We start from the raw sequence: 12,943 nt of genomic DNA on the forward strand, positions 1-12,943 counted from the left end.
TAGGAAGTGAAGGCTCTATAAAGTCTAGGTAGGTAGTATCGTTCGCCATTTTTGTTCTTTCGTTGCCGAGCTACCATACAAGGAATCTATTTGCCATACCATTAAACATTATCATGTCGTAGCTTCTATGATACTAAATCAAACGCACTGTAATTCAGCAAATAATTGAGTGGCAAATAACGTCCTCGTGTGCTTTCTGCGAACGCCATCGAAAGAGCCAAAATGGCGGACGATTATATTAAGTCTTTATCGAGCCTTAGGAAATGCATAACTCGTCATCAGCGAATCACAATACGCACACGTTTAAATGCAGCCGACCTGCAATGTGATTGGCTGCCGGAAATAAGAGTGACGGGACTATAAATGAAAACATTGGAATTTTAGAATGGCAAATGATGCGTAGTGAATACATGTGTTTATCTTAATTACAATTCAGATCATCTTACTTTGTACTCTAAGGATGAAACTAATCATTTTCCTCCTATTACTACATATGCTAGAGAGCTATAGTGATTTTATGGTTGTCAGGTTCAGATTCCTTTTGCCAGCTTTGTTTCGAATTTTGGTACTGACAAATACCAGAACTGGCAGTTACTTTCTAACTACAGTAGGTCCTCGATTATCTGTCTCTCGATTAACTGATCATCAGATTATCCGACGGTCTTCCAGCTTTCCCCCTTCCAGTTAATCATGGAAACTCAGCTAAAGTTCGCTCTGCACAATTGAATACAAAGTGTCTAGCAAGAAACCCTCCTTTAAGCCAAGCAACAACGCGGTTTGATCACCTGAACCAGCCGTCGTGATAAAGTCACTGAGGATGGAGAAGCATCTCCGAAACATGTCTGACTTTTACTAATTTTTTAATAATTATATTATATTTATTAGTGTTCATGTAACTGTAATATATAATTTTTTACGTTTATCAAATCTATGAACACTGTATAATTGGCCCAATATGTGTGGTTTATCTTTGAATATTAATTGTGATACTGAATTAAAATAGACTATTGCCTATATTGTCTTCTTAGCCAGATACTTGGGTCTGTTTCTGTATTCTCAGAATTCGAAGTAATGTTTCAGAGAAATACACCCTTGTACATGTTGGTGAGAAGGTTGGGTACAATTAATGACAAAAGAAAATCATTCGCGTCTTTGTGGAATAAATCAAGATCCTTTCCTTCTACTGTTTGAATTGTTATTGCTCCTGTTTTTGTATTGTGTGTATGTACCTATATAATTTTTATTGTTTTTTTTTTTCGTAACATTAGAATTTGCAGATTTTGAGGAAATTGGTCATTATAGTGTACTCTTAATATTAATAGTAAGCATATTGTTGTACTTGTGTTTCTTCTTTAGGTACATAATAAGTGATAACAGTTCCTGTTCTAATGACCAAATGTATAGTTATATTATTAATTTAAATATTGTTTGTAGTATTTAAATATTTCTTATTTCATGTTAATAGGAATGAGACTTATGCTTGGAACATATTCGTTGTTAAATTTCAACATAATTTTAGAAGTTAAACCAGAGTACTGATTATACAATTTGTGCATGACAGTAATAATGAATATTAATTACAGTCATTTTATAAAATATGGTCGCTTGGTTACCATGGTGAGCTATTCCATCTCAAATCGAACAAAATATAGAGAAAATTGACCTTACAATTTCTAAGTACAATGAAACTTTTTTTGTACGTGGAGAACTGTGATACAATACTTTGTGCAAAGTTTGAGGCATCAGAACTTCATAGTGTTTAAATTAAAAATATTTAAATTTATCGTATTTTCATAAAATTAGCAAATTTAAACTGTTGTAGCTCCGAAACCCTTTCACGCAATGATCAAAATCATGGTTTATTTTGATGCTGAGAAATTAAAGTTTATATTGACATATAAACAGATTTTCTTACTTTTTATGGAAATTGAGAAATTTAGATTTTTCCTCATTAAGACGCCTTTGGCTAGAAAAAAATATTTAAAAAATATATAGTTAGATTCTGCATTGAAAGTACAAATAAACACATATTTTTTACTGATGGTATGTTAATAAGAAAGTATTGAAAATGTCAAATAAAGAAAATAAATAGTACGCATGTGAAGTAACCAGCTGACTGTGAGGTGGGAGCTAGCCGAGACAAGCGAGGCCAGGAGACAAACATGTGATGTATCGTCTAGCAGCACATGGCTGTGCTAGCTTTATCACAGGTTTTCATAAACACAGGAGTAAAATGACGCCCAATACTCGCTTATCTTCAGCTCTTGGCCAGTGCTTGCAGCACTGCGACGTTCAAGTCTAGGCGTGTGAAAATAATCTATTCAATATCCTCGAAATTTATTGCCGTACCACTAACCAAACAATGCCGAATCCCTTTTAATAATACAAGGTTTTTTCTCAATATTTTTTTACATTTTTACAAATGGCCAAAAAGCCTAAAAGCAAGTAAAATCAGATTATCTGTCTCTCCGTGTACAATAAAAATAAGAATTACATCTTAACATAACCTACCAAATGTCAGCTTCAAAATAAGCTCTCGTTCAATGTTCTGCAATAAATGGTTCCAGAGTTCTGAGCGCTGAAAGAGGCTTGTTTTTATAAAATACACTAAATTTGTCGCTCAATAATACGAAAACTGTTTGACTTTCGATAGTATATTTTTGAAAATGCACTCCCCTCAGCACCTTGTATAAGTAGGGAAAAAATTAGAGTATAAAAAAAATGCGATTTTTTTACTGATCGATTTCATATGGAATAGCCCATATGGTCATTTCTGTAATGGGATGTCCAGATGCTGACAGAGTAGTAGGTGAAATTAATGACTAGCAGGTTTGGTTTCTTTGTGATCAGAAACTGGTGCTAAGTTTTGCGTAAAGCCATGTCTTTCAAAACAGATTTTTTACTTACCATAAATTTATGACATGCTGGCCTTGCTTCTGTTCTAAAAAAAAGTCACGTTCAATACGTCATATTTGTTAAAAATCCTTCACTCTCAACTGGGTGTGAATTCACGAACTTCTGATTTAATGGAAAACATGGTAACCACTCAACCACTCAGAATGACTTCATAAAACATGTGATATTTTCACGTAGAATATCTTGTTGTTTGGTAAGTGTTTAGATTTCGAATGAGTGAATATGATAATTAATTTAATATAGGTCTACATTATATTCTTAATACAGTAATGCAGTATATTTATTTTACAGAATTTATATCGATTGCTTGCATTTTTTCCAAGTTGAAATGCAGTGTTCGAATCATGGTACTGATGATTAATTTATTCCCATGTTGAAGTAGTTAGGATTTTGATGTCAGTAGCCATGTTTCACGATTTGGATAGCACAGTCCTGTTTTTCTGTTGCATCCAGTTCATTTCAGTAGATTATAGAATGCGATAATGTACACTTAGCGGCAAAAAGAATGGGCCGACTCTTGGTCGATAGAAATGCTAAGTTCTATTGTGCGGTTCACTCGTGTAAACGTAACCCACTGCAAGGCATTGCTGTGGTGTCTCTTCATTGAAAGTCGTCCGTCTATAATGTACTAAAACTTACGAGCAGTGTGTGGCCCAGTGGTAAGAAGTCTGACATCCGTACCAGAGGTTGTGAGTTCGCCTCCCGGTACGGTAAAATTATTATTTTTTATTTTAATTTTTACTTAATTTGTTAGTTTAAATGTGAAGTGGCATTTGTTAATAAACTTCGTTATGCCTGCCTGTGAGCTATTAATAGGTGAGACCTGGCTGTATAAACAAAAATACGTGTTTCACATCCTAAAAAACCGGACGCATATCAAACACAAATAAATAATTAAATTAACAAAAACAAGCAATTTTGTAATATATTAACAAAACAAGGCCTGTGGTGGGGACTAGTATCTCGTCCACAAACCACCTGTGTCAACAACTGCCCTCGTGCGCGGCATGGAGTCCACAAGATTATGGAACAGGTCTAAATTCTTGGCCATCTCCTCCCACGCATCTAGAACTCTGTCCCACAATTCCTCAGGTGTCCGAAAGGGTGGTTGTTCTGCCCAATTAGAGTGTAGGATCCTTTTGACTGCAGCCCGCAAATTTTGAATCGGATTCATATCTGGTGAATTTGGAGGCCAGTCGACTGGGTCGACATCACGCCTCCTCATAAACCATCTTTGAATCCGGTTGGCGGTGTGTGTCGGATGATTATCCTGCTGGAAGAAAAGTGTTCCTTCTGGATATCATTTTCCGTTTTATTAACAGATAGCAGTATTGCTTGAAAGAGAGAGAGAGGTTTATTATTTATTAGAGTTTGGGCATATTCTAAGAGACATCGCCACATAATTATAGCTTTGCGAGACACATATGATGACAAATTTTTAATAAAAAAAAGAAGGTTCGGGGAGATTGGAACCTTGAACTACTACTATCAACTTGTTCAATAGACCAATGCCATAACGACTGTGACTGTAAATATCAGTTCGACATAATATGTGGTTTTCCTGTTCATATTCGCTCCGGTTGATTTTGTATTTATCAATTTTATTATTATTTCACTCTTCAAGGGCCCTGGTGTATCTAGAATCAACCCGCCATTCGATTTTATTACATATTTTAGACTCTTAAACAAAATACAGCAAATTTAAATGGTTTAATTAAGTGTTACCTAGTGAACTACGGCTTTGACGAGACGAGCATGTGCAATGTATGTCTATGGAACTTAGAAATTGTCGTCCGGCCCATTCTTTTTGCCGCTAAGTGTACATCCCTCTGTTAAGGTATTTATTTTAATGCAACACTTTGCTTAAGGTGATTGATTCTTGTATCTCTTCTGATTACAGTTTTTTAACATATATATGATAAACACTTGTTACTAACTTCATATCAGTACTCTATTCTACGCAATTTATATTGCTAATTGCTTAAAAAATGAAGCTGCTAAATTACTTTCGTAACCCAGTGATTGTACAGAAATTCATAGAAACTAAGATTCCCTGTTATTTACTGCATATAAATTGAAATCATTTAATGAAAGTGCTTTTCGATTGCTGGTAAAATTCATGTTCTGGGAATAATAAGTTAATTAAGTAGTAAAGTATCGCTGCAATCGAAAAGTATTGGGAATAAATTTGAATAAGGAACAAAAAAAAGTTTCCTTCCCAGGCAGGATTCGAACGACGAAAGTCTTAGTTACCAGTCTATCGTGCTCTGGAGTGAACAAGGCTTTGAAATCAGCTACAAGAGTTGGTCCGGTTTTTTTGCCACTACTGTACAGTACATTGATAATATTCTGTTTGTCATTACACTGAAGTAATCTATTCACAGCCAGGTATGAGATCACTGCTCGTTTTTTGTATTAATTTTTTTAATTTTCTCCTGTGGAAAAGAAGAGTTTAGCAGTTACCTGTTTAATAGAGAATGTCACTACAAACGACACAGACACTTCCAGTATAATAATTCCCATTTGTTACATATGATAGAGTTATATTACTTTTCGCTGCGTATATAATTAATTATATATTTTGATTAGTTTTCAATACATCTGGATATAATCAGTTACGATATTTTTTGAAATTTTGGTAGCCTGATGGAATTGAATTCCATTTTTGAATTAGAGTCATCTGTAAGGTGAAATTGTTCTTCCTCGTAAGAATGTTCATTAGCAGACTTAAGTTTTAAAACTGACGAGAATATATGTAATAAATTTTGCCTGGAGCCCTGTTTTCATTGAAGAGTTTTCTTTAAATGTTAAAGGTATAGGAGGCAGGAAAATAGAGCTATCATGCTTTCTTGACCTAACAATGAGATGATGTGTTCACCACAATGATCTGGCAATTTTTACTGCTGGGAGAAACAATGTACTCAGTTTTATGGACAGCTGAGTGGACTCTGTAGTCGTTCTGAAAGTTACGGTGAGATAAAATATCCCGACTTCACCCAGGATTTGGCCTGCAGTCTGTCTCTCTCTACCAACAGAGAGCTAACTCATAGTGTTCTTTATGTGCCAGAACCTTTATCTTTACTTCCCATGCAAATAATATTCACCTGCCCTAAATATCAGTTTCCTTGAGCCAGAATAGGATCTGCAAATGTCAGCTCTAATACAAGCATAGCAATTGCTTGACTGCATAGGACGACTGTTCTGTTCAATAACGTGGGAGTCAAGTTTTTTGCACATATTACTTTGGTAATATCAAAATAAATTACAATTATTTTAAATACTTTACATTCTTATTATATGTTAGTGAGAATTGTGTATAATTCGTCATTAGGTATTTTTTCCTCATTAATTTAACCGAATTTTTTACCAGTGTTTAGAAATGTATAAAAGTTACCATACGAAATCATATACCAGTACAACAAATGTTTCTTTTGAGCAAAAAAAGGTGTGCTCTTTTTTTTTTTTTTTTAATAAGATTAACTGCCATAATTGAGTTTCATAGTTTTCTTCCCTGATGCCAGCATAAAGTTCAGTAAAATTTCTAACTGCTTTATTCTCAATCATTACCTATATTACAGAGTAAAGAACAAAATTAATAACAATTTACTGAACTATTTTGAAATATGTCACAGATATTGGCATAAGCATGGGCTGTCTGAAGTAAGTTATATTTTTCCACATTAATATTAACATGTTTTGACCAAGCATCAAAACATGTTAATATTAATGTGGAAGCAGAAGAAGTAAAATAGTAATTATCAACAATAGTATCAGCCATCAGCATAGCTCAGGTGGTAGTGTATTTGTCTGCTGATCTGGAGTTGCACTTGGGTGCAGGTTCGATTCCTGCTTGGGGTGATTATCTGGTTGGATTTTCCCGTAAAGCGAATGTCAGGTAATACAGCGAATCCTCGCCCTCATTTCGCCAAATACCATCTCTCTATCACCAATTCCATCAATGCTAAATAACCCAATAGTTCATACAGTGTCGTTAACTAACCAAGTAAAAAAAAAAAACACTAGTATCATATAATTTTTAGTAAAATAAAAGAACTATTTTCTGTTTTCGACATCATGTAGTCCCACAAAAATGAACGTTATTACGAGTCATTTAAAATGTAGAGCTCTGTAAGTTTGAAATTTCTGTATTTAAAATATAACCTCAAAATATTTTGTTCAAAACATAACCTCAAGTCTTTGTACATTTTTAGTCATAAACTCTGGTATTCGAAATGTTAAGGCCATCTGATATTTTATTAGGATTCGTATAATTGTGATTTCATTATGTCGAAAAAATTGATGTGATCAGTAACTTCTTACATTCAAAATTTTCTCCATGTACCAGGAACAAGTTCTGTCACTCTAGCTATAATAAAATTTTCTGTCAGAAAAACGAAATTTACATTCGAACACACATACTCTACTTAAAGTAACTTCTAACAACTTCTTTTCTCTCTGTTACTAATGTACGATAAATACACTTTTACATCTTTTTCGTAAATGTGCATTTTAATTTACATTTTCATTTTGCATATTATTTATTATTTTATTAAAAAATGTGCCTTAAAATAAATGTTTCTGAATTCTGATACCGGTACGTCCTTTACCTTCCTTCATATTGAGTAAAACATAGACCGAATTCCAAGATGCAGGTGATGGTAACATATCATATTGGAAGTAGAATACAAGTTTTTATTACAGCAATTTGTGTAATTTTGGAAGAAATTTCTTCGAACTTATTTCTCATCCTGGTTGCGAATTATATACATTATGAATGTATTGTTAGAAACTGTTAGGGGACTTTACTATTACTTCTCTTCTTCACTTGCTAAACCCAATGTCTAGGACTGGGAAAAAGTGAGTTTAAAAATATAGAATTTTCTCGTGCTTGCATTAGCTTCTCTAATGAATGTAGTACAAAGTGTGGGTCATGATTTGCATGTTCACTCTTTGATGCATCTGAATGATTTCAACATTTTTTTTATTTACTCTAAACATAAGGATGATGAGTTCGCTTGTAATCAGATATGCATGAATACGTTCTGTTTGTTAGAATAGAATAGTCAAATCAAGAAATTGCCAATAGGTAATTTATGTTTTTGTACAGTTGTATGAATTTGCATCCAGTGGTATATGTTTTATGTCTTACCTTTTCCCTCTTCTCACCTTAACATTTAACATAGATGAGGTCACCCTCAGTAGCGTAGTTGGTAAAGCACTGGCCTTCTATGCTTGAGGTTGCGGGTTCGATCCCGGCCAAGGTCGATGGCATTTAAGTGTGTTTAAATGCGACAGGCTCATGTCAGTAGATTTACTGGCATGTAAAAGAACTCTTGTGGGACAAAATTCCAGCACCAGTAATGCTGATATAACCTCTGCAGTTGCGTCGTACAGTATGGTAGTAATTAAGACGCAAGTATGTTTGTTTATGAAACGAGCGCGAGTTTCATAATTTTCATACGAGCATCTTAATTACCATTATAGGCAAGTTTCATACGACTTTTTATGCACGACCATATTTCTAACTTGAAATTATTCATAAGTATTTATGATATGGTTATGTAAGTGAGGAGCGGAACTGACCTTCTAAATTGTGAGATGTGCGCAGACGCGAAAGTATTGATTTTTTCCGAGGAACGAGTGTCATTGACCTTGATATAATCTAGAGAATAACATGAACATTAGTCTTGATATAACCTGGAAATTGATTTAGAATTGAAAAACGAGATGACAAATTGAATTTATTTGAATATTATTTACAATTAACGCTAATTATTATAGTAACAGAACATAATCTTCTGCGACAGTATTGGATTTCCAGCTTCCGTGACTTTTCGCTAGTTGTCTTTCGATTGCATATCCGAGAATAATCGATACTTACGGTTTTATGATGGTACAATCAGTACAAAGGTGATTTCTCATTGGCTGAACAACTGAATTATAATGAATAGGTGTACTTTAATGAGGTGCATTAAAGGGCTACTACCAGGTGTATAATTACTACATTTCGGCATGGTCGAGCTTAAGCCGTAATTTGAATTTGAATTTGAATTTGAACATAGATGAGTTTTGCGTGCTTGTGCGCACGCACGCACACACACACACACACATGCACACGCACGCATACAGTTTTTTTCCCCCCCACTAAATTGGCAATTCCTTGATTTCCCATGTTAAAAAAATGATTACTTGGATTTGGGTGTAATTCCCAGTTTATCAATTCTTTATCTATTGATTTCAAAATTTACATACCAATGGCTAAGAAGTGATACCTCGTATGTGCAAACATTGTCATTTAGTTTAACTACACTATTATTTAAATTAACTACATTACTATTGTGTTAACAGTTAACTAGTATTTTGTCCTTGAGTAGAAGATCTTACAAAGCAGAAACATATATAAAAAATGTTGTCTATTTTGGGAAATATTAATTTTTAAAACAGTTCTTTGATTCACCTGCAAATTTACATATACGAGGTATCACTTCTTATTCATTGATATGTATTATGGAAATATTGTAAAAAAATTATTACTTGATTGAGAGCAACACCAAGAAATTATTTGTGATCTTCGTTATTAAGTTGTGACTAAAGATTTTATTTATCTTAACATAAAATCGGTTAGGACCTAAAATTATTCCTTTACTTAACACTCTAATAGTTCATCCATATAAATGCTCTAGTTTTGTATACAGTAACAACAATAAGTCATGAAAATCCCTACCCATAACAAAAGAGGCTAAAATCTATCTGAACACATGACACAGTTTGTGAAGGAGTGGTTGCAGGCATCACTGTCTAAATCATTGAGGGGACCGATCTTCCGTATTCCGTGTGTTAAAGATATGCCAGTAAGGCAAATGTGTCATCATTTCATGTGATTTTGGTTCAAAAATTGCTTATGAGAACCATAAAAAATGTATTCAGTTTTGTTTATGACTTCAACATTTCATTATTGTAAATTCTGTAATTTTGGTGTAACTTGGTTCATGGATGAGGTGTGTTTCATTTGAGCAGGTGCTTCAACTCTCAGAATAAGCAAGTATGAGTGGAACAAATATTGGTGTTTCAGTGTGTATTGTCATAGAGGCTAGTTTTTTAATGAACTGTTAACACAGACGTGTACCTCCAAATATTCAGTGAATTTGTAAATCAGGTAGCTAATTATGAACTTAACTCGCGATTGTTTCTAAGAAGATTGTGTGACATGCCACACCTCAAATGAAAGCTTAAGAAAAATTGAAAGATTTCTTGGAAACTGAGTACCAGTAACCTAAAAGAACTTTGGCCGCCAAAGTCCCCAGATTTAACACCACAAAACTTCTTCATTTGGACCATGTCTTGGTTGCCTCTCTCATGTTCGAACATTCCAGGACACTATTGTGGACGCTTTGAAAAAGTATTTGAAAGTTTTGAACATTGACTCTAAAAGTGTTATGTACTACAAGGGACATTTTCAGCATTATCTGTGATGTAGATCTGTTTTACAAGGATCAAGGTCTGTGTGTATAAAGTTTTACTAGAAACCAAAAGTATATTGTGAACTTATTGTGAGTCCACACCTGTGGAGTAACGGTTAGCGCGTCTAGCCGCGAAACCAGGTGACCTGGGTTCGATTCCCAGTTGGGGCAAGTTACCTGGTTGAGGTTTTTTCCGGGGTTTTCCCTCAACCCAATATGAGCAAATGCTGGGTAACTTTCAGTGTTGGACCCCGGACATTTCACCGGCATTATCACCTTCATCTCATTCAGACGCTAAATAACTTAAGCTGTTGATAAAACGTCGTAAAATAACCTACTAAAAATAAAAAAAAAACTTATTGTGGAAAGTTTTTAAGTCTGTAAGGGGCAATCACTCTGCACTAGTTGAGCCTTAGTGGAGGAAATTATCTGTAAAAATTTCCTTAATTTACTTTTTTCTTCAATTGTATCATAATTAGATGTCAGTATATTTTATGCAATATCTTATTTTGTTATATTTGAAGGCAAGTTGCTGAAGTCTGATGTTTGTATGCCACGTGCACCTTGATGATTCTGTACACCTGACAACATTGTGAATTTGTTAGAACTGCACTTCCTTGACTGGAGTCCCTTTCATTACTCACACAGCAGTGTTGTTAGAAAGAAGCACATATGTTGATCTGCAATGGAATCGAGAAACAGAAATTTCCGAGTTTTCTGTCAGGATCGGGAATTGATGCTCGATACATTTCCAATATAAACTAATCAAAAAATTTGTTTCTCGTTTAATTTCCTTTGCCGTGTATTGTGGTTGCATTTTTAATTTCTATTGCATACTTTATCTGTTATTCGACTCAAATAATTTTGAGTTTTATTTACAAAGATATTGCAAATTTATAAACATATACTAGATGTCCAGAATAGTGTGTGTATGTGTATGTGTGCGTGTGGTGAACTGTAATTCATGTTATTAATTTCAAGTGGTTAATCTTTGAGGTGTTTTAAATAGTAAAGTTGAATAAAATTGTGCTTGTTTTTGCTAATTTTTTTCTAAAAAAAATTTAGGAAAGCTGTTCACTAAATTCCCAATATCTTCAGTTAATTTAAGAAAGGAATGAATTCAGATAGTAAATGTTAATTTTGTTCCCCAAATGTACAGAAATTTGATCCGAACAAATGTAAATATTTGTTCCTCAGAGCAGTTATTATAAATTGTACGTAACTGTGACAATGCTGAAGGAGATCGACAGATAAGTAGGGGAGTAGTGGGTACCGGTACAGTGAGACACAAAATATTAAGACATATGTATGCAAGTGAAATTTCAAGTATTTTGAAAATCAAGTGCAACAGAAATATACATTAAAACATGAAGTACAATAATACATAAACAGAAATGTTAATAGATAAAGGACATAATATACAATGTGTGTTTGTCAAAAAAATACAAATGTCTCACTGTTCCCATTCAGGAGGGTACAGTGAGACACCAGTGTCTATTAACGGACATTGAAATGATTTACATTTATTTCAAAAGAAAAGAAAGCTTGCTGTCTCTTTATCTTGCCATGTTCTGTAGACTTATTTAGAATCATTTTGATGTCTGACTTCGAAACCATTGAAACATCTGGAACATTTGGAAAAGTGAATTTTCCATGACTTTTCAAACTTTTTGTCTATTTGACACCACATTTCAACACTTTTCAACAATCGAACGCACCCACACAACAGGCAGCGAAGTTCGAGATGACGCCGAGATCTAGTAGGCTCTGAGGATGGTGTGAAGAAGCACCGAAACAGCTGTAAGCCGCACATGCTTACACAATTAACATGAGTAAGATCGCCATTTAATCAATTATTTTGCTAAAAAATAAAATGAATTTTTGGTGACAACAAAGTTTATAATTATAAGAATTTAATTTAATTCTTTTTTATTTTTTTATACATATTTTTAATTTTGTGAATAATTTTTATTTAAGAAACCATTAAAATGTAATGTATCCATTATTTTAAGCTATAGTTCCTAAATTGGTTACTAGTATGTTCATTTTTAATGTTAGTTACCGGTAAATGTAATATAATTACAGTTTATTTTTGCAAATCATTGGTAAATGGGAACAGTGAGATGTCTCAGGGTACCCTTCAATGGCATTTCTCACTGCTCCCTTTACGCATAGTTCGTTTAAAAATGGCACCATCACTTCAAAATCAAAACAAGAAAGACGAAACTTTGCAAAACATAACGTCAAATACCAAAGTATTAGGTAACAAAACATTCATATTTCTATTTAATTTGTATATCCAATATAACCTTCATTAAACACAAGCCAAAATTTTACTTCTAGAGTGAAAAATTACGGATTATTTTTTCATCACTCACCTTTATAACTAGAATCAAATCGAGTATGAAAATACTGTTACTTTACTCATCCAACATACAACTCCACTGTTACAAACATTTCAACATCAAAATTTACCATCTAATAAAAAATGTCTCACTGTTCTCCCTGTCTCACTGTACCCACTTCTCCCCTACTACAGCTCGCGTGTTTGTTAAGAGTGCTGAAGG

At 33.8% G+C, this 12,943-nt stretch overlaps 1 protein-coding gene across 5 annotated transcripts in view; it reads left to right on the forward strand.

Moving 5' to 3' along the window:
- LOC138708143 (serine-rich adhesin for platelets-like) overlaps positions 1 to 12,943 on the forward strand; it is a 220,709-nt gene that overhangs the window by 185,439 nt on the left and 22,327 nt on the right. For 4 of the 5 annotated variants that reach the window (XM_069838373.1, XM_069838372.1, XM_069838371.1 and 1 more), the window contains one exon: positions 7,762 to 7,773. The exons of the other annotated variant lie outside the window; for it this stretch is intronic. In XM_069838373.1, coding sequence (XP_069694474.1) covers positions 7,762 to 7,773 — 12 coding nt within the window. The remainder of the gene's footprint in view (positions 1 to 7,761; positions 7,774 to 12,943) is intronic. 5 annotated transcript variants of the gene reach the window in all.

Source organism: Periplaneta americana, chromosome 10, assembly GCF_040183065.1.
Source record: "Periplaneta americana isolate PAMFEO1 chromosome 10, P.americana_PAMFEO1_priV1, whole genome shotgun sequence".
Lineage (NCBI taxonomy): Eukaryota > Metazoa > Arthropoda > Insecta > Blattodea > Blattidae > Periplaneta > Periplaneta americana.